The 22,112-nt window shown below is 40.8% G+C and overlaps 1 protein-coding gene across 1 annotated transcript in view; it reads right to left on the minus strand.

The window, feature by feature from the left end:
* The window catches only part of LOC101316279 (cell adhesion molecule DSCAM), a 527,322-nt gene that overhangs the window by 149,517 nt on the left and 355,693 nt on the right, over window positions 1-22,112 (minus strand). Inside the window, exon 9 of the mRNA XM_073804653.1 lies at window positions 18,162-18,281. Within this exon, the coding sequence (XP_073660754.1) occupies window positions 18,162-18,281 (120 nt within the window). The remainder of the gene's footprint in view (window positions 1-18,161; window positions 18,282-22,112) is intronic.

A 22,112-nucleotide genomic window follows, 5' to 3' on the forward strand; every position in this document is an offset into this window, starting at 1 on the left:
TAGATGAGTAGAGATGGGGCATTATACCGTGTTCATGGATAAAAATTCTTAATATTTTCAGGCAGTTATTGGAAATCTTGTTGTATAAAAGGCCAAATAATAAACATTTTATGGTTTGCAAGCCATACAGTCCATCACAATTACTTATTTCTGTCATTGAAGCATGAATGCAGCTACAGAAAGTACATAAAACAGCACAATTATGTTCCAATAACATTTATTTACAAAGGCAGGTTTTGAGAAGAATTTGGCTTGTGGTCTATAGTTGGCTGACATCTGATTTAAAGGTATGTAAAAAAAGTATATAGGTGTAAGATAATTGTAAAGTTGGAAGAGGGTGCATATACTAATAATACTCACACACTTGGATTAGTTCTTTATCTCATATCTGGTGTGAAATATCGTAACATCTTTCTAAGTAGAAAAATGGTTTTAATTTATCTTATTCAAAAAGAATTCAAAATCAGGGGTGAAAAAATTTTAAAAACATAATAGTAGTTTTTAATAACTTCAATATGTTGATTTCCCCAGTAGCAGCTACTGACTATTTTATAGAATGAGATGAAATGAACAAAATCATTCTTATCCTTACACCTGTTCACTCCTTGGGAATAGTCAAAAATTATCAAAATGTATAAAATGAAAAATTACAACAGAAGCATATATAATATAGATCATTTAAAACTTAATCCAGGGGCTTCCCTGGTGGCACAGTGGTTGAGAGTCCGCCTGCCGATACAGGGGACACGGGTTCGTGCCCTGGTCCGGGAAGACCCCACATGCCGTGGAGCGGCTGGGCCTGTGAGCCATGGCCGCTGAGCCTGTGCATCCGTAGCCTGTGCTCCGCAATGGGAGAGGCCACATCAGTGTCAGGCCCGCGTACCCCCCAAATAAACTTAATCCATATGAAAGTTCACGGAAGAATTAAAGAAATGTTTGATGGATAATGAACATATCACTAAATGAATGGTTGATTTTGGAAAATAATTGATGAAAGCTATCTCCAGGTTTATCTACTGGAGTTTAAAACATGAGAATTTCAGATTAGGAATCTGTGAATTTTTGGTCAAAAATTTAAACAGTAAAAAAGTAACTTCCCTCTTTTTCTCCTCAAGATCCCGTTATCTTGAGGAGAAAAGAAGGGACTATAGCCTTCCTAATTTTTTATAAGCACATATAAAATTGTGCTTTGTCTATACAAAATGGTGTTTATTGTCCAATTACTAAGCACCTACTCTGTGGTGGATCCAAGGCAAGTAGCTATGGTTACAAAAGATGGTGGCCTCTTTGTCAATCTCTCTTTGAGGTCAGAACCCTCACACTGGGTAAATGTGAGTGGCCATATTGTGAGCCTTCCTATGGAGAGCCTTCCATGAGGGTCTCCCCCAGCCAACAGTCTGTGAGAAGCTGAAACCTGCCAGCAACCACCTGAGTGGGATGAACCTTGATAGGACTGAATCCCTGGCCAACAGCCTGAGTGCAGTGCTGGGAGACACCTTGAAATAGAGTACTCAGTTAAGCCATACCCAGATTCCTGCCCCACAGAGATCATAAATGTGCTTTATTATTGTTAAGCCACTAAGCTTCGGGGTAATTTGTTACACAGCCACAGATCCCCAATACACTGTGAAAAACTAGGTAATCAGGAATCCTTTTAGTTCCTCAGTTTCCTCACCTGCAAAATGGAGATAATAATAGATCCTCCTTCATAGGGCAGTGTAGGCATTTAAATTCTTAAGCTATTGTGTGACACACAGTAAGCACACACGATTGCTGTTTTTTTCTACTTTCTGCTTCTATTTATTTAATCAGTTTATGATTAGTTGACTATTTCTTTCCGACTCCACAAGACTAAGGACAATGTTGCAATGAACCTCTCTGCTTGTCAATCAATCCATCAATAGAAAGAAAGATATAGTGGTAGGAACTCCACTGGATAAATACTTGGAGTGGAATTCTGCACATCCAAGTGTTAAAATATATTGCTAAGTTGCTTAGTAAAAGAGCAATTTTATTTCCTGGGGCTGGGGTTAATTTTTTCCTCACACATGTACACTATTAATCTTTTTGATCTTCATCAATATAGTATATATCCCATTATTTTAATTTACATGGTTTTACTAACTTGTATATTTTTTGGTTGCTTTTGCTTACAGATAAGTCTGAGCATCTTTTTATAAATGTATCAGTAATTTGTACTTGTTCTTTGGTGAACACTCTATCTACATTCTTTGCTCATGGATCTATTGAACTTTGTCTTTTTCCTCTTCATTTGCCAAAGCACTTTGGTTCCTAAAAGTGATTCTATTTTCCTATTTTACAAAACTTGACTTTTGTTTGTGTTGTTTCAATCAGGACTGGATGTTGAATATTATCAGCTACCATTTCATCATCTATTGAGATGATCATACTTTTCTCCTATAAAAGTTTACTGTATCTTTTAAGGATCTGGTTTCATAAATTATAAAATTCCTTCTTAAGGATAATAGTTTCTTTGGGGTAAGGATAAAAAATATTATTAGGAATTAAAAATCAAAGAAAAAGCCTTTGATTTTTATTTAAGTGCTTAAATTTGGTTGACAGTTTGAAAAATCTGTAAAGGCTATTGATACCTTTCTCAAAGTTAACAGCAAGCTGGGAGCCAGATCTAGACTATTACACACAACCTGGAAATTCAGCCAAACGTAGGATTTAAGAAATGTCTCCATAAGGCAGCAAACCAGGAAATCTGAAAATGCTATGGGATTTACAGATTCTGTAAAAATGTGTTACAAATCCCTGAGAACCTAATAAAATGCTGATAGAATGTGAGAAAGTTATAGGATCGTTCACATCAAAAACACAAATGTTTTCTTCTCCTCAAAGAATTTTCACCAGAAAAATACTTACAATATTTGACACATTTATAGTAAAGAATTACAAGATAAAATTTAGCTACATTGCTAAGCTTTCTCAATTAAATAGCTGAAAAGGATTATCTATTAACTCCTATCTTGACCGAGAGAAGCCTCTTCATTATTAAAATGTCCTCATGGAGACAGAGATAAAGTATAAGTGCAGTTGAAAACCATTAAATCTTTTTTTCCTTTCATCAGAAAATGAACCTAACTTGAAGGGATATACCATTTATAAATGTGACCATGCTTGCTAAACAGAGTAATTCATCCACCATAAGGACAACAATCCCAGTGATGAGTACTGCTTAATTTGAGGGAAGTGGACTTGGCCATGGTTTGGTAGAATTATAGGTCATCTACTTCAGATTCATCGTTATGGTAAAGAATAAAATTTAACACAGTGCACACAGTATTTCAAAATTCTGCAATCTTGTTAGCATAAGGTAAGTACTTTGCATAATTAACTAGAAGATACACTTATAGCAACCAGAAGCCATTAATTAAAACGATGTCAGTTTTCTGTGGATAGCTGGGGTCAAGTGGGGAAAATTTTAATGTTCCGTTACATGAAAAGCAAATGTTCACACATTATGTAAGGCACCCACAGAACGACTGAGTATGTTCATATTGTGTGACCTTTATTATTTATTGAAAAGATACACCTAGCAGGATTCTCAAGAACTGAGGGAGTAGGAATAGTGGAAAAAGAATAGCTGAGTATCACCAAGTGAGCCCACTTTGAAGGCAGCAACAAATACGGCCATTGTTTCATCTTTTCTTCCCTCTGAAGTCTTTGCTGATCTGAAGTGAGAGCACTTGACTAAGAGTCAGCAGAATTGGGCTCCTATGTTATCTCTTAAACTTAGGAGCTCTGCCCTTGAGCAAGTAGCTTATTCTGTCTGCATCCTTAATGTCATCGTATATGAAATGGGAAGGAATTCATTTACATACTATATAGATTGTTCACAAGAAAAGGAACAAGACTGCATGAATGCAAATGGGTGTCAATGTCCACATGCTGAGACCAGAAGAAGTTGGCCAATGAGCACATGCAGAGAGTCACCTGGCAGGTGGAAGAACATTGTTTTGGAGGGGAAGAGAACAGGAAGAAGTAGATCACTTTCTACTCCCTGGGCTGCACCCAAATAATAAGCTATTCCTTCTCCCCACCAAGGAGTCAAAACACAGTCCCTTTCGTCCTTATGAACAGGGTGGTGTTTTCCTGAGGAATGAGTTTGTTGTCCTTGCTCAGGGAGAGGGCCCTCTGAGAACAGTTGGTGGGCTGAAGGGAGTGAGTAGCTATAAAGATGGGTGGGGATAGGACGAGGAGAGAGCAAGTACCCAGAGAAACAGCAGGTGCACCCATTTCAGGTGTGGCTGCTGGGAAGGGAACCCTTGATCAGTGACAGAGGGCTGGGTTCTGGGTCCTGTTCCAGAGAAGAATCCCAAAGAGGACAGAGGCAGAGTCCTGAGACATGGGTCCAGTTCCAGGCTGGAGGGCTCTTCCCAAGCCCAAAGAAAGAAGCTTCCACACGGTACACGATGTGCACATCATGTTTTGTCTATATGTTTGCATCAGGTATTGTCTGTTGATCTTAGCACTACTGCTGCACTTCTAAAGTCTTCCCTAAATTTCAGGGATGGGAAGCCTGAGAAGAACATTTCCCCGGCTGATTTGTCACAGTTCTGGTTTATATTTCACCAGTGAGAGGCACTTGAATGCGATTTGGAAAGTGCAAGGAAGGAGAAATCGTCGTTCTCCTTTAGAAGCAGTAAGTCGATGCATGGGCAGATGCCAAACATCCAAGTCCGGGAGAACAAATTTCGTTCTGGGGCAGCTGGAACCACAGATGGACGTGGCCTCTCCTGGCTCCCACTTTTGTCAAGCTCCTAAAAGGCAGCTGAATTCCTCCCATCCTTCTAAAACTATGCATGCATCTAATTCCCTGTATTAAATTCCTACTTGATAAAACACTGCACCATAACTGAGACAGCATCAAGGTTACTTCTTTTGTAAATTTGCATATAATTATGTTCACTGTGCAATTCACTTTCTTCTTTTAATCTCTTTATGTCTATCCTGAAGAATTCTATCCAATAAAAACAACTGAACTTAGGTGGCCTAGACTGGTGCCCGCCGAGGGGTTGTAGAATTTGGTGGTCCACTAGTTTATCATGCTCATTCATGACTTTTACTCTGTACCTAATCTGCAAGCATCCTTTTTATCATCAAGATGGAACACTGGTCCCTTACTTATCAGAAAATGGAACCATGAACTGCCACGATTCGGCACTTGTTGATGGGACATGCGATACCAGAGGCAGTTTGAATGGCTGGACTTTGCTGATGCCACCATTGGGCTTTGCATTGGGACCATGGGCTGCGAGCTGCCCCTGCAGCTGTGTCGACCATACAAGGTTTTCAGTCACCACCTCCTTGGAGCAAGAGATGCCCAAACATTTGTCCTCAGTGTGGCTGTCGCTATTCACAAGAGGATGGTTAGAAAGTTCCTGGGGAAAGACAATGAGAGAAAGGGAAGACAGAGGAGTGGAGAAAAAGAAGGGAGGGCCAGATGGACCCCCGGGGCCATTGTCCTGGTGACTCTACCAAGGCTCGGGGTAACTGCAGTTTCCTTGGGTGGGGGTGGGGCATCTACGATGGTCCTGATGCAGCTCCCAGAGCCACGGAGACTCTGCTTATTTCAGCACAGGGAAAGGCCGCAGCTTTCCATTCCTCGTGAGTTTTATTCTACCATCAAAAGGAAATACACCAATATGATGAACATTCATCTTCTCCATTCTGCTCACCATCCTTTTCCAAGAACTCATTATTGCTCAGTGAGATCCATTGCTCCTACCTGGGAACAGACAAGCAGAGCTGCTTTTGTTGTACCTGAGGGAACCACATTTGACTTTGAAGTTGGGTTTATTTTCACCACTTACGTCACAGGGAGGTGTCACTTTCTCCTATTTAGATTCTTTGAGCTCTTTCTCTGCATTTATTCTAGATTCATAGCTTGTCACCTATTTGCATGGGGACAAGGGACACTGGATGATAGGTGAGACTTGATAGCCTCGACGAGCCTGGTGAAGGAGTTTGGAGCAGGTGTTGCTGGAAAGACCCGAGAGGACGACTGCAGGTCCAGTAAACCAGTGGACAGAAGAGGTCGGATGCATGGGGATGGAGGCTTGGAGGCATCCTAACCCATGCAGAAAGCGGGACAGTGGTGAGTCTGGGAGCAGGCGTGGTTAGAGCTCTGGGTGGTAATCAGACAGACAGGCAGGCAGGGAGGTGAGACAGGATTAGATGACCAAGGGCCAAGCAGATAACCAAGACAGAGATCCAGTTTCTAGGACAGGGGTGTGAAAGCAACACTTGGTCTGAGCAAAGGCTGTGATCTGGCATTCAAGGTCAGAGTGTAAGTGGCCACGAGGGTAAAGAAATGAAGCTAAATGCCTTGAATGCTAAAACAAGAAGGAAGCTCAGGCCCAAGGTCAGGACAAGAGTGAAACCTGCAAGGATACAGGAAATAGGATTAAGGGACCAGAGCTTAGGAAGGAACTTTGTGGGTCCAGAGACCCAAGGACAATCCTGACTGGGCCTCCCCACGGAGTTACTTCAATAGGAAACCTCCTGTTTTCCTACAGGGGAAAAGAGGAACAATCTCATTTAAGGGACTTATTATTATTTTGTTTTTTGGTCTCTTGATTGTTTGTCCCCATCCGGACTTATCTTTTGAATGGAAAGCAGGGGACCTGCAGTGGGGGCCATCTCTTGACTGCTGAGGAAGAGGTGGCTGCGGTCAACTCAGCAGGGAGGTCTGGAATTGGTTTTGGTAGAAAAAATGTCCTACAATTAACATACTTGAGAACTTGGGCTTGTCCCATGCTGCACATTCTTCATGGCATTTGGAGACATAGGCCTTGGGGATTGTGGAAGGTACTGGGATGTCACCTTGACTGTGGGAGAGAGGGTGTGGGCAGGACCAAGCTGAAGCATTCCAGGGCAAGGCGCTGAGGTAGGAGGAGGCTCCAGAAGGGTCACCTGAGCACTCCGACCAGGTGTACTGAGCACACATTTGTTTCTCAGTCTAGAATTGAGTACACTGCATGGAAATATCCAGAGAACTGTTGTGAGTGTCAGATTTTTTCCTATGGATTTCTGAACAAAGGATTGAAGTCCCTGTTGGCCCCTATAAAGAGTCTACAGCTTCTGCTAACAACCATCTGAACCTACAAGTGGATCCTCCTCCAGTTCAGATGAGACTTGGCCCTGGCCAACGACTGCAGCCCTATGAGAGATTCCGAAACAGAGCACCCAGCTAAGATGTGCCCAGACTCCTAATCCACAGAAATCATGAGATTTTTTAAGTTGCTTTTAAAAAAAAGAAAATAAAAGGAGTCTATGGCAAGATGGGAGGGTTTTGGCAGGTGGGTTGACACCAAACAAAAGAGGACACTTCCGGGACCCAGGAGGTAAGGGACAGCCAGGACCCCTGGTAGAGTATACCTTGTGGGAACAGAAGGACAACTTCCAACAGCTTTCTGGGGACAGAGGGAGATGCCTGAGCAAAAGAAAAACTATTGTGCACCAAATAGTGATGGATTCTTGGATGTCTCCAGGAAAAACTGCAGTTGAGGAAACTTTGGTCTCATGTGAATGTGCTACAGGTAAGAGAAGGAAGGGCACAGGGAGGGGGTGAGAGAAATAGGCAGGAAATAGGGAGTCCTATCCCACTGCAGCCTCTCTATGTACTAGAGAGTGGAAGAAGATAGGAACTCCCCCCAGATTAAGGAGCACTTCTCCTTTGCTTGGAAAAGAAAGAGACACGGACAGCTGCAGAGAGTCAACAAAAACTGGCTATAGATGTAACACCTTTCCACCCAGAAAACCAAAGAGGATCAAAAAGAACTATCGGCAGAAGCTGATATAAATACTCACTACCACAGACCATAGTAAGAAAGCAAGAGAATTTATAATGGGCATATAAAAAGGTTTGAATAAATGGAAAGACTGTCCATGATATTGGCAGGGAAGGCTCAATAGTTTAATGATATTGATGTTCTCCATGCTAACCTTTACATTTATTACAGTGTTCCAAATTTTTCAGAATATTTTTTTGGAACTTGATAAAATTAGCCTAACTTGCATCTAGAAGAAATATGCAAATAAAAATCCATGTGAGAAATCTAGGACATTTTTTAAAAAGAAAAAACAATGAGGGGAGGAGTGTTGTATGAGATATTAAAACATATTAGGAAGAGATAAACTTCTAGTATGCACGGTCCTGATGCCAGACAGACAGTGCAAGAGAGAGAGGGATAAAAGATGGATTTCAACAGACACATTTCTTTCATAGACTATAAAGGAATTAAAGTTAGTGGGAAAAGGTTGGGCTAGGAAATAAATGGCTTTAGTACAATTGAGTAACTGTGTGAGCTGAGGTGATGACGACAGTGATGATGATGATAACAGCGAACGTGTATTGACTAATTGCTATGCCAGGCACCATAATAAATGCTTTCTATGAACCATCTTATTAAATCATCACATTACTCCCCTTATTTCATTTGCTTCCCATATGAGGAATCTGTGGTTCATGCAGGCTAAGTAATTTTCCTGGAGTAACACAGACAGATGGTGTGTGTCTGGGGTTTGCACTCAGCCCACTCTCTTAACTGATGATTTCTACTACTTCTCCTTAATTTTTCTGAAGTAAAGTTCAAATTTAATAAACCTTAATACATAAACAATAGGATTTAAGTTCAAAGGGTTTAAAGATGGTAGCATAAAACCAGCATTAGAACAGTATGGAGGTTTCTTAAAAAACTAAATATAGAATTACCATACGACCCAGCAATACCACTCCTGGGCATATACCCAGAGAAAACCATAATTCAAAAAGACACATGAATTTGTAAAGCAATTATACTCCATTAAAGATGTTAAAAAAAAAAAAAGACACATGCACCCCAATGTTCATTGCAGCACTATTTACAATAGCCAGGTCATGGAAGCAACCTAAATGCCCATCAACAGATGAATGGATAAAAATGATGTGGTACATATATACAGTGGAATATTACTCAGCCATAAAAAGGAACGAAATTGGGTCATTTGTAGAGATATGGATGGACCCAGAGACTGTCATACAGAGTGAAGTAAGTCAGAAAGAGAAAAACAAATATTGTATATTAACACATATATGTGGAATCTAGAAAAATGGTACAGATGAACCAGTTTGCAAGGCAGAAATAGAGACACAGATGTAGAGAACAAACGTATGGACACCAAGTGGGGAAAGCAGGGGTGGGTGGGTGGTGGTGCTGGGATGAATTGGGAGATTGGGATTGACATAAATACACTAATATGTATAAAATAGATAACTAATAAGAACCTGTTGTATAAAAAAAGAAAACAATTTTTTTTAAAGACAGCATTTCCTTTCTTCCTGGAAATCATAAAAAAGCAAATGGGAGAAAGAGAAATAGAAAATGCAAACTCTTTTATGCATGAAATTAGGAAATAGCTAAAACTTCAACCACAAAATAGGTGGTGGTGCAGCCAACAGTGTACACTGAGCAAAGGTACATGCATGGTGTTAGGGAGTGTTCTAATCTCATACTTTTACAGATACCTGTCCAGTTTTCCCAGCACCACTTATTGAAGAGGGTGTCTTTTCTCCACTGTATATTCTTGCCTCCTTTATCAAAGATAATGTGATCATATGTGCGTGGGTTTATCTCTGGGCTTTCTATCCTGTTCCATTGACCAATATTTCTGTTTTTGTGCCAGTACCATACTGTCTTGATTACTGTAGCTTTCTAGTATAGTCTGAAGTCAGGGAGCCTGATTCCTCCAGCTCCATTTTTCGTTCTCAAGATTGGTTTGGCTATTCAGAGTCATTTGTGTTTCCATACAAATTGTGAAATTTTTTGTTCTAGTTCTGTGAAAAATGCCATTGGTAGTTTGATAGGGATTGCATTGAATCTGTTGATTGCTTTGGGTAGTAGAGTCATTTTCACAATGTTGATTCTTCCAATCCAAGAACATGGTATATCTCTCCATCTATTTGTATCATCTTTAATTTCTTTCATCAGTGTCTTATAATTGTCTGCATACAGTTCTTTTGTCTCCTTAGGTAGGTTTATTCCTAGATATCTTATTCTTTTTGTTGCAATGGTAAATGGGAGTGTTTCCTTAATTTCACTTTCAGATTTTTCATCATTAGCGTATAGGAATGCAAGAGATTTCTGTGCCTCAATTTTGTATCCTGCTACTTTACCAAATTCATTGATTAGCTCTAGTAGTTTTCTGGTAGCATCTTTGGGATTCTCTATGTATAGTATCATGTCATCTGCAAATACTGACAGCTTTACTTCTTCTTTTCCAATTTGGATTCCTTTTATTTCTTTTTCTTGTCTGATTGCTGTGGCTAAAACTTCCAAAACTATGTTGAATAATAGTGGTAAGAGTGGGTAACCTTGTCTTGTTCCTGATCTTAGTGGAAATGGTTTCAGTTTTTCAGAAAAATAAGCTCAAAGTGGATTAAAGGCCTAAATGTAAGGCCAGAAACTATCAAACTCTTAGAGGAAAACATAGGCAGAACACTCTATGACATAAATCACAGCAAGATCCTTTTTGACCCACCTCCTAGAGAAATGGAAATAAAAACAAAAATAAACAAATGGGACCTAATGAAACTTAAAAGTTTTTGCACAGCAAAGGAAACCATAAACAAGACCAAATGACAACCCTCAGAATGGGAGAAAATATTTGCAAATGAAGCAACTGACAAAGGATCAATCTCCAAAATTTACCAGCAGCTCATGCAGTTCAATATCAAAAAAACAAACAACCCAATCCAAAAATGGGCAGAAGACCTAAATAGACATTTCTCCAAAGAAGATATACAGATTGACAACAAACACGTGAAAGAATGCTCAACATCATTAATCATTAGAGAAATGCAAATCAAAACTACAATGAGATATCATCTCACACCGGTCAGAATGGCCATCATCAAAAAATCTAGAAACAATAAATGCTGGAGAGGGTGTGGAGAAAAGGGAACACTCTTGCACTGCTGGTGGGAATGTGAATTGGTACAGCCACTATGGAGAACAGTATGGAGGTTCCTTAAAAAACTACAAATAGAACTACCATACGACCCAGCAATCCCACTACTGGGCATATACCCTGAGAAAACCATAATTCAAAAAGAGTCATGTACCAAAATGTTCATTGCAGCTCTATTTACAATAGCCAGGAGATGGAAGCAACCTAAGTGTTCATCATTGGATGAATGGATAAAGAAGATGTGGCACATATATACAATGGAATATTACTCAGCCATCGAAAGAAATGAAATTGAGTTATGTGTAGTGAGGTGTATTGACCTAGAGTCTGTCATACAGAGTGAAGTAAGTCAGAAAGAGGAAAACAAATACCGTATTCTAACACATATATATGGAATCTAAGAAAAAAAAAAGTTATGAAGAACCTAGGGGTAAGATGGAAATAAAGACACAGACCTACTAGAGAATGGACTTGAGGTTATGGGGAGGGGCTACCAAATGTAAACTAGATAGCTAGTGGGAAGCAGCCGCATAGCACAGGGAGATCAGCTCGGTGCTTTGTGACCACCTAGAGGGGTGGGAGAGGAGGGGTGGGAGAGGGAGGGTGGGAGGGAGACGCAAGAGGGAAGAGATATGGGAACATATGTATATGTATAACTGATTCATTTTGTTGTAAAGCAGAAACTAACACACCATTGTAAAGCAATTATACTCCAATAAAGATCTTCAAAAAAAAAAGGTACATGCAGAAAGACAAGGCGAGATGGACCACGGCTGGGACTCTGAGCAAGCATCAGCAGCGTATGCATCGTGAAAGCGGGGAGCACATCTGAGGGGCAACAGACATCAGTGACCATGGTGTGCACAGGCCGGGTGAGGCAGCAGCTTCTCTGGACCTGCTGTGTGTCTTAGATCAGTGAAAGAGGGTTCAGGGAGGAACCAGATACTTGCACAAAGCAATCTGTTCCTGGGGATATGCATTTTCTTCAAATGTGAGCACTCAAAAGGAAGCCAGGATCTAGCAAAGATACTACAAGGAAAATGGAAGAATAAAATAGAGACAGAAATCTATAATGAAATCTCCTCAGAAGAACGCCATGATTGAGATGAAAGCTGTGAATAAAATAACTACTTGTCTATGAAGCAAGAGCTCTAGAGAGAATGAAATGTGAGCTGGCAGAACTGGAGAAAGAAGGGAAAATATTAAATCACAAATATGAAGGCAAAATTGGAGAGAGCACAAAGGAGAACAGACTTTGTGGGGAAAAAGATGTAGAGAATAAACATGAGAAAATATCCAACAAAGTAAAATGGGAGTAAATCAGTTAAAAAATCAGAGAGAAAATGACACCCTCTGGAAGACAGGTGAAGGGAATCTGATGGCCCCGTAGTCAGAGACCCAGGTCACCATGCTACCTCCTGGGCAGAGGCAGAATATCCGGATCTTAAAGGAACAAAGACAGAAATCTATTGAGCACCTTAAAATGTTTTCAAAAATACCTGGGAACAAATCTGGAAATTAATTCCATAACTTTGTTGACATGTTGCAAATAGATGACTTCTGCACCCTAACCCTTGAAAAGACCCAAATTGGTGCCAGGTGTCACCCATCCCCTTCTCTCGGAACAAAGTCAGTTCATTCTGTTGTCTTAGTTTGTAGATTTTCTGTGACTTGAGATGAACTTTGAATATACACACCCACAAATGCAAAGCACGGAAGAGAACAAATATTTACAGACATGATTCGAGAAGAATTTTCTTACATAAAAGATGATTTGAATCTACATATTAAATAGGCACATGACACATCTGGGGGAAAAGTGACCCCACATGCATAACATCAAGGCATAGACTATACATTTACTGGACTTCAAAGTCAGCTCTTCGGTGCATGCAGGCAAAAAAAAAAAAAAAAAAGAGTCATTTCTAAGGAGACATCAGGCAGCTTCTGTTCCCTCCCAGGAAATAATGCAAGCTACCAACTCCTACAAGCTAAACTCTCTTTATGTGCAAAAAGGCAAGAGGCAAGCCATTGTGAAGAACGAACCTGGAATATTCCTCGCTGGAAAACTGTAGCTAAAGGACTAGCATTGAGCAGGGGATCAATCTAACATAGAACTGAGGTGATACCAAAGTGGGGCATACACTGGCTGAGCAGAACGTGGAAGGGATAAGCCCTGACCATGGAGAAGGCATTTATTGATAAAAAATTAGGATACTTAGAAAATGTATCATTGCGTATACTGAGAATTCAGTTGTGTCTACAGAGAATGAGGCCCAAACTTCTGATCTTGATCCTGGGCCGATTTGCTCTCCTGACATTGCTCTGTCTCAGTAAGTGGCACTTCCACTGTCCTCAAAGACCCGGGCATCCTGTTGGACTGCTCCCTTTCTCTTCGACATCCAGTCCATCAGCCAGATGAATTCAGAAATCAACTACTCGTCCCTTCTTGACAGCTTGTCCAGGCCACATCACAGCAAAGGCCTGCTAACCGGCCTCCAGATGCAATTCCTGCCTTCCACCTAGGGCCGACAGGGTCCTTTGAAAACTCTAGGCAGAGCACATGGCATCTCTTAATTACTCCAATAGCCTGCTAAGTTCTGGTGTCCGCAGGGCAGCAGAAGAAAGGAGAACGCCGCTGTCACAACTCTGATCCACTGCCTGCATTCCCCCCGCCCACCCCCGCCAGGCAAAGCCACATCTTTAAGGTCATAGATGAGGACTCTGACCTGCTGGGACCTCCAGAACCTCCTTTCACTCCACTGCAGTGAGTGAGCAGGACCCAGCTCCATTGTCCACCTTGGTGCTTCTGGAACATTCCAGGTATAAACCCACTTCTGCCGCGGCTTTGACCCCTTGACCTTCAGTGCTCCCCCCAGATATGCACATGGCTCATCTCCCATTTCTTTTAAGTTTCTGCTCAAACATTACCTTCTTCTGGGGCCTCCTCTGATAACCCTATTTTAAATATAAACTACTCCCCACTGCTCTCCCACTCTCTACACCAGGCATGTCCTGACTCTTGTCCTTGAACATTCCTCTGACCAAAGCATTCCTGGAGGTCAGAAGTGGCCCTATTTCTGGATGGCCAGAGAGCAAAAGATGTGCAGTCAGCCCCTCTTTCCCCTTTAGCAGCTAACAAGGGGATGGTCCAGGTCCCCAGGACAGCAATTGAAACCCACTTCCTCCACTATAAATGACATACATTTGCTTAGCTATAGATTTCTGTGAGTGCAGGTAAGGCCCACCATGGTATTAAACCCTGATTTTTTTTTTTCAAATCTCTTTTTGACAAGAAGTCTTGTTTGTTCGTGTAAAAAAAAAAAAATCAGGAGACAGAATTGAATGTCTTAGACTTTGTGTATCCAGACCCAAGGTCAAAACTGTAATAACATTATTTTTCAGGAAAGATTGTTTCATTTCTGCAATAGCTGCCCTTAAACCACTGCAATTTACTCTGGAATTCTGAAGCTTCAGGATTAAATTGCATCTCTTGGAGAAACAGCCTGAGTCTGGGATGTGTGTGTGTGTGTGTGTGTGTGTGTGTGTGTGTGTGTAACATAGAAGAACTGCACTTATGCTCTTAGTGACTATTTGATTATGGGAAACATATTCCATAAGCAAGGCTAAATTTTTCTTAAGAAACATCTTTGCTACTTGCATGATTAAAATAATAATATACCATTTCCCCTATTCTATTGAAAAATATTAAAAAACCAAGCATAATACCTGGCATTATTCTCATCGTAAGAAACAGGCACTACTATAAACTGTGGGAAGGAGTGTAGATGAAAAAAGTGATGACAAGTGGCCGATACGTATTGAAATCTATAGAAATTGCTTACTCTTTGAACCACAATTCTACTTATAGGAGTTTATCACCAGAGAGAAAATGGACACATGTACAGAGATCAATGAGATAGAAGTCACTGTGACATTTTTACGATAGTGAAAAACTGGGAAAAAACACAATATCCAACAGTAGTGTTGGACACACCTGGTTGCCAAGCACCCATCCTCCCCCTTAGTGAAATAGCCTGGGTTGTAGTCACGACGGCCGTATGCTTAGCTATAACACAACCTGTAGAACCCCTGTGGCGAGGGCTGACCTGGCCGGTGAGACATGAGCAGAATTGATTTATCACACAGTCTGGAGAGGTCCTTAGAGGGAACTGACTCAGGTGGGTGTGAGAGCCTTATCTCTGTGGTCTTCCTCGTCCATGGAAATGTGCAAGTGGCCACTGGACCTTAGTAGCCATTGACTGATGGTGGGAGATGCTTTCGAAGAGTGACAGAGAGATAGATGTAAACAGTGTGGGTCCCTGATGACTCAGGGGAGAAAAACTAATCCTGCCCTATCTACTCCCAGATTCCTCTTATGAGAAGGAGTAAACCCTTGTGGCATTAAGTCACTGAATTCAGTCCTAACAAAGGCAAGAGAAGTTAGATGTATTTATTGATGTATGAATAGAAACTCAACAGAGACATTAAAAAGTCACAGTGAGCACCCATATTTGTTGCCATGGAAAGACATTCATAGCCTATTATTAACTGAAGAAAGGAGGTTGTAGATCAGGAAGACTCACATGCTCGCAATTTTTTACAAAACATAAAATTATATGTATATCTACAGATATATATATTTGCCAGGGAGACAGGTCTGAAAAGCTAGATGAAAGTTTACAGTATCGGTGCTTCCCTGGCAGTCCAGTGGTTAAGACTTCACCTTCCATTGCAGGGGGTGTAAGTTCAATCCCTGATCAGGGAACTAAGATCCCACATGCCTCATGGCCCCCAAAAAAACAAAACCAAAAACATAAAACAGAAGCAGTATTCTAACAAATTCAATAAAGACTTTAAAAATGGTCCACATCGAAAAAATATCTTAAAAAAAAAGTTTGCAGTGTCTATCTTTGGTTATCTTTGAGTTATGTTTTTAAAGGGGGATTTTAACTTTTAAAAATTTGTTTGCTGCAATTTTTAAATTTTTCCTTAATGATTTTAGATTGCATATCAAGTTCAAAGGTAAAAAGGCTTCTATAATTTAATTTGCACATCAGTGATAGGAAGGAATAAGATGTCTGTAACACCCATAACAGACAAAGGGTTATTTAATCTATGGAAAACACTCTTTCAAATAAATGAGACATGGAGATGAGTGTGAGAGTAACATGAATGAGAAATTCTCCAAATGGGAAAATGAAATGGTCTGTAAACAAAGGCTAAAACATTTTCAACATCATTAGTAATCTAAATTTGTAAATTAAGACAGGAATTTGTAAATTAAAACAATTCACCCATCACATAGTAAAGACTAAGGAAAAAAGGATACTATCTAGTTGGTGAGGGTGCAATACATACACAGCTTCATACTACTGGTCAGTGTGTAAATTGCCCTAATATTTTCCAATGTGTCCTGGTCCAGTGCAGACCAAGAGCCTTCAGTGTGATCACAGTATTTCCCTTCTAGGGATTATACAGACATTTCTCCAAAGAAGACATACAGATGGCCAACAGACACATGAAAAGACACTCAACATCACTAACTGTTAGAGAAATGCAAATCAAAACTACAATGATGTATCACCTCACACCGGTCAGAATGGCCATCATCAAAAAATCAACAGACAATAAATGCTGGAGAGGGTGTGGAGAAAAGGGAACCCTCCTACACTGTTGGTGGGAATGTAAATTGGTGCAGCCACTATGGAGAACAGTATGGAGGTTCCTCAAAAAAAAAAAAAAAAAAAAAAAAGGAAACGAAAGCAACCACACAAATGCACATTGAACTAACACACGAGGATGTTCACTTCTGCAGTGTTTGTAATAGTGAGAAATGGAAAACAACCCAAGAGAAAGAAAGAACATCCACACAATGTCAAGCATTAGAAATAATTTTGAAGAAGACAAGCATCATGGGAAATGTTTGTAACATCTATATAAACTCCAAAGCACATTAAATCAAATGGATGCTATTTGTTTCCATGTAATGCAACATAGGGCTACAAGTATGGCCCCAAATAAAAAGTCACATGGGCAGATACTCTGAATAACGGGCTTTTATTTTGGGATAAAGTGCTTTTCACATGGACAATGTAGGTGGCATGCTACAGGGGAGTAATCTCAGGGATTTAAAACAAATTTAATTGATTCTCCCCCCAACCAAATGGTATCTATCCCTCTCTTTCCTCCCTCTGCTCCTCCACCCTAAAGGAAATACACCAAAAGGAACTGTGGCAAGTATGCCGTTTGTTTTTCTCTGATTGCTGTTACTTTCACAATAAGAAAATGCAACACAGTATATACCTTAAGTCTTAAGATTGTTAGGAAAAAAAGACATGATTTCTTTATTTGTTGTTTGTTCATCCTATCAGTATATATTTGGCCCTCACCTGTTTAATAAATTACTGAAGGAAGTTATGTGAATGAGAAAGGAAAGAGTATTTCCAACACGTTCGTAAGCATAGCTAAGGAAACTTTCCTGGAGAAAGTGATAAGATAGAAATAAATTATTTTTACCACGTCTAGAATGGTTCCCTCATTAGTTTCCAACACTGCTCATTTTAATTTATGTAATGTTTACAGTGTTACCTTAACACTGGGAAACATTGCTTTGCCTTTGAAGAGAAAGCAAGATTAAGGGTGAAATTTTGCTTTTAAAAAGAGACTACCAAGGAGATGATAGGTAGTTTTTTATATCTATGGTATCTAGGTAAATAAAACAACCAGTAGTTTTATTTTAACCTTCTAAAGCCACTTACCCTTACTTATCTAAATACTGGGGAAATAATTTTCCAACAATGAGTAATTCTGACAATTTATACTTGTTTTTCCATGTGTATGGGCTTGCAGGGGTCCCCAAGGAGATCATGGTCATCCGACATAGGTAGTCAAGGTAGAGCTTTCCCAGGTAGTCAAGGTAGAGCTTTCCCAGGTGCTGAAATAACTTACATAAACTGCCTCCCCTACCCGGTCTTTCCAAGGGCATGTTATACAAGAACATTTCATGGCCCAAATGAAAACACTTAGGTGGGTTACTAGGGGTGTATGTGAAGGATGGATACACTTGGTGGAGGTGGGGACGTATATATTTGTAAGAAACATCTCTGCAAGAAACGCTCATCTCATCCTTTAGAATATAACATACATTTGGTAGATAACAAGCAAATCAAGTAACTTCATACCTTTAGAGAATTTCCACACGATGGTGGGTACAGGATAACCCTCAGCTGAGCAATTGAGGATGACAGGCTTGCCATAAATCCCGTCTTGGTCCCGTGGCTGAACCACAAACTTGGGAGGAACTGAAAAGAGAGAAATGCCACCAGTAATTCAGACAAGACTGCAGATTATTAAAGCTGTGATTTTAAGAAATCCAAGAATTTTAACAAGCATGAAAGTACAAAGAATGCTTTACATATATGTGAAAATAAAGCAGAGGATTTGTAATTAGGGGCCAATTAAGGAAGCAATTTCAGTGCAGGTGATTTTTCTTATTATATCAATGATCTGATGCAGATGGAAGTTGCTTTGCACTGGACTCTGGAGTGTGGCAGCTTGACTAAACCAAGGGAATGTGACATTCTGTTTTTGATCTGTTATGGAAGATCTTCGGGGATCCATTCTTGGGTATGAAATGTTTTTAAAGCATCCAATATCTATTCTTCCTCTAACAGGAGATGAAGGGAGAATTAATAGTCTCTTCCTAAAGGCAGTAAAGAACACAACATGGTATTGAACATTTCCTAGAAATCTGATAAAGACACATAGACCGTTATTTCTGACATCAGTACCCTTCTGAGCCAAAAAGGGACTATGGAAACCAGTTGAAGGGAGGCGCCGTGAAGGCTTTATAGAGTACCGATTTGAAAAAAAAAAAAAAACAAAACAGATTAAGTAACTGCTTATTTGGTGAGTTTTGTGAGATGCTGAAAGACACACCAGCCCTACCCAAAATATACACATGCACTCTGCTTAAAAAGTACCTGCCAAGAGAACATAAATGTTTTGAGTTGTTCTTGTGATTTTAAGAGTATTCAAGTCTTCTCTTAAAGAGAAGAGACAGATTCTTCTAAGAAAGGTAGCATCTAAAGGTCTTAGGATCCAGAAATCTTTTCCAGCAGATCAGTGACTAATTACAGGATGGATTTTCAATGAGACTGTCACGAGACTAGGTGAGAGGACGTAGATTATGTCCACCATATATCAGATACTTAGCAAATGTGGGAGTTCTTCCCCTCCTTTCCACAACTCCTGATAAGGCTAATCTTTTCTGCATTGCAATTTCCAGAATTCTTCATTTTGAGGCAAAAATGTGGTCCTTTGTGTTAAAGATATATAGGAATTCCAGCCACCACATGAAATGGACTGGGGAGAAGTTTAGAGTCTACACTAGCTAGGATCTTAGGAGCATATTGAAATGGCATGAGCCATAGTGAACATCACTTTGCCCATCCAACAGCCAAGGAGGGGGGAATAAAATCAAGACAAGGAGCAGCTAGAGATGGAACTCACTGCTGTGTTTCTGGAAGAAACAACAGAGAGTGATGACTAAGAGCACAGAACCAAAGGCTAAACACCTGGATTTGATCTCCAACTTTGCTACTTCTAGGTTGGTCATCTTGTGTAAGCTGTCAAATGTTTCTTAGCTTCGAGTTCCTTATCTGTAAACTGGGAACTCTTTTTTTTTTTTTTTTTTTTTTTTGCGGTATGCAGGCCTCTCACTGTTGTGGCCTCTCCGTTGTGGAGCACAGGCTCCGGACGCGCAGGCTCAGCGGCCATGGCTCACGGGCCCAGCCGCTCCGCGGCATGTGGGATCTTCCTGGACCAGGGCACGAACCCGTGTCCCCTGCATCGGCAGGTGGACTCTCAACCACTGCGCCACCAGGGAAGCCCCCTTATCACTTTTAAAAAATATATTTACATTCTATAGACTACATTTGTCTCAGAATACCACCTAAATGAAATAAAATTGCTCACTATGAAAAGACCCATTGGCTGTGCAAATTATTTAATTAAATAATGTGCACGTTGGAAACTGTGTTTATTAATGATGTTAAAGCTGGACACACCTGCATTTACTAAATTAACCAACACTCCTACAACACTTCATATCTTCCAGGCACTTCTGACAACTTTTACAATCTTAATTCATGTTATCCCCATACCAATGCTATAAAATGAGTTCCCAGGTCTTCCCTGGTGGCGCAGTGGTTGAGAGTCCGCCTGCCGATGCAGGGGACATGGGTTCGTGCCCCGGTCCAGGAGGATCTCACATGCCGTGAAGCGGCTGGGCCCGTGAGCCATGGCCACTGAGCCTGTGCGTCCAGAGCCTGTGCTATACAACAGGAGAGGCCACAGCAGTGAGAGGCCCGTGTATCACCAAAAAAAAAAAAAATGTGACAAGGTGTGTCTGTCTCATGGTGAGCAAATTATTCCTAGGAAGAAAATGCTGGAGATTTTATAGAGCAAAGTTTTCTAGTAAAATTAATCTAACAACCACAAGGGTAGATTGCAAAGTTTAAGGCATCATGTCAGAATCATTCTGCCCAGGGTGGAAGGTAAATATGCAATCATGTACATTCTATTTGGCTCAAATTCTGCTAAGAGCAAGGAATCTCTTGTCAAATGGGCAGGGTAGCTAATCTCTTGCATTTCCTCTGGAAGAATGTCTAATTATAATTGATCCATGATCCCTCCCCTCGATTTGGTTCTAATCCAAAGCAATATTATTTAAAAACCGATCACAGAGGTTTACATGGAAAATAACCACTGACATATTGTAAGTGTAAGGCAATTACTGAAGGAAATGGCCCATAAAATTGAGAACTATCTTTCATATGCCCCTCTTTAATCTCCTTGTATCAGGTACTGATGATTCTTTCTTGCAAATGTGTCACATATCCTCAAATTCTCTTCATCTTCATTGCCGTGTCCTAGTCATGATGGGTAGACAGGGTGTGTGGTGAAGTTCCTCCATCCATCTGGTTTCAGCACCGCAGGGTGGACAGCTCCATGCACTTTGCCAGGGCACCACACCAAGACCAGGAGTCTCTCTTTGCTCTCTCAGGGCCTTCTCTAAAGTAACAAACACTCACCTTCATGGGTGCAACCAGTGAGGGGTGGGCGTCGGGATAAATGCCCTGCCTCTCCCTCCTCCAATCCTATTGGACAACTCTAAGGTGTGCTCTATGTCTGTGCTTCTCACACATCAGAGGGTGTCAGAATCACCTGAAGAGTTGATTAAAACCCAAGTTGCTGAACCCTGTCCCTAAAAGTTTTGACCCAGTAGGTCTGAGGCAGGATCCAAGACACTGCCTTTTCTAATAAGCTCTCAGGTGACGCTGAGGCTGCAGATCCAGAGACTACCTTTGAGAACAACTGTTCTGTGTGATGCCTTGGAAGGTTCCCAGAAGGAATGAGCCCCAGTTGCCCACAGCAGCAACTAGCTCATTAAAGCAACTTTTACTTATTTTTCCCCTCCTTTCCTAATCTCATTTCCCTTCATTCTTTCACTCTGGGATCCAGGAATTACATCTCAAATAAGTGATCTACAGCCAGTCCTATACCTCACACTCTGCTTTCAGGGGGACTTAACCTGAGACAAGGCTAAAACTGGCTCTTATCTGGATTTATGAAACAGCTTCCTAACTAGTCTACCTGCTACCTACTGGCCCACTCGAATGCATTCTGCACACAATGGCCTGAAAGATCCTTCTAAGAGAGAAATCACATGATGTGACTTCCCTGCTTAAAATCATCAGTGCCTTCGCATTGTCCCTTGACACAACTGAAACCCTTACGATATTTTGAAGGCTCTTTATGACTTGGGTCCTTGCACTCCAGCTTCATCTCTTGACATTTCCTCTTGTAAGCTTTGCTCCAGTCTATCTATTCTCCAGCTCCCCCTGGGTCTTCACATAGGCTTCTGTATTTCTTTGTTTAACAAATTATCAGTTAGTAGTATTTACATCTCAGCTCAAATTTCACTTAGTGTGGGACACCTTTTCTGATGCTGTGGACAAGACTGAGTGCCTCCACAGAATCCCGCGTTATCATGTCGTAGCCTTTACCACACGTTTGGTGTTGCTGGTTTAAATGCCCATCTCCCACAGCTGGCTGCACACCTGGGAGAA

Source organism: Tursiops truncatus, chromosome 4, assembly GCF_011762595.2.
Source record: "Tursiops truncatus isolate mTurTru1 chromosome 4, mTurTru1.mat.Y, whole genome shotgun sequence".
NCBI classification, from domain to species: domain Eukaryota; kingdom Metazoa; phylum Chordata; class Mammalia; order Artiodactyla; family Delphinidae; genus Tursiops; species Tursiops truncatus.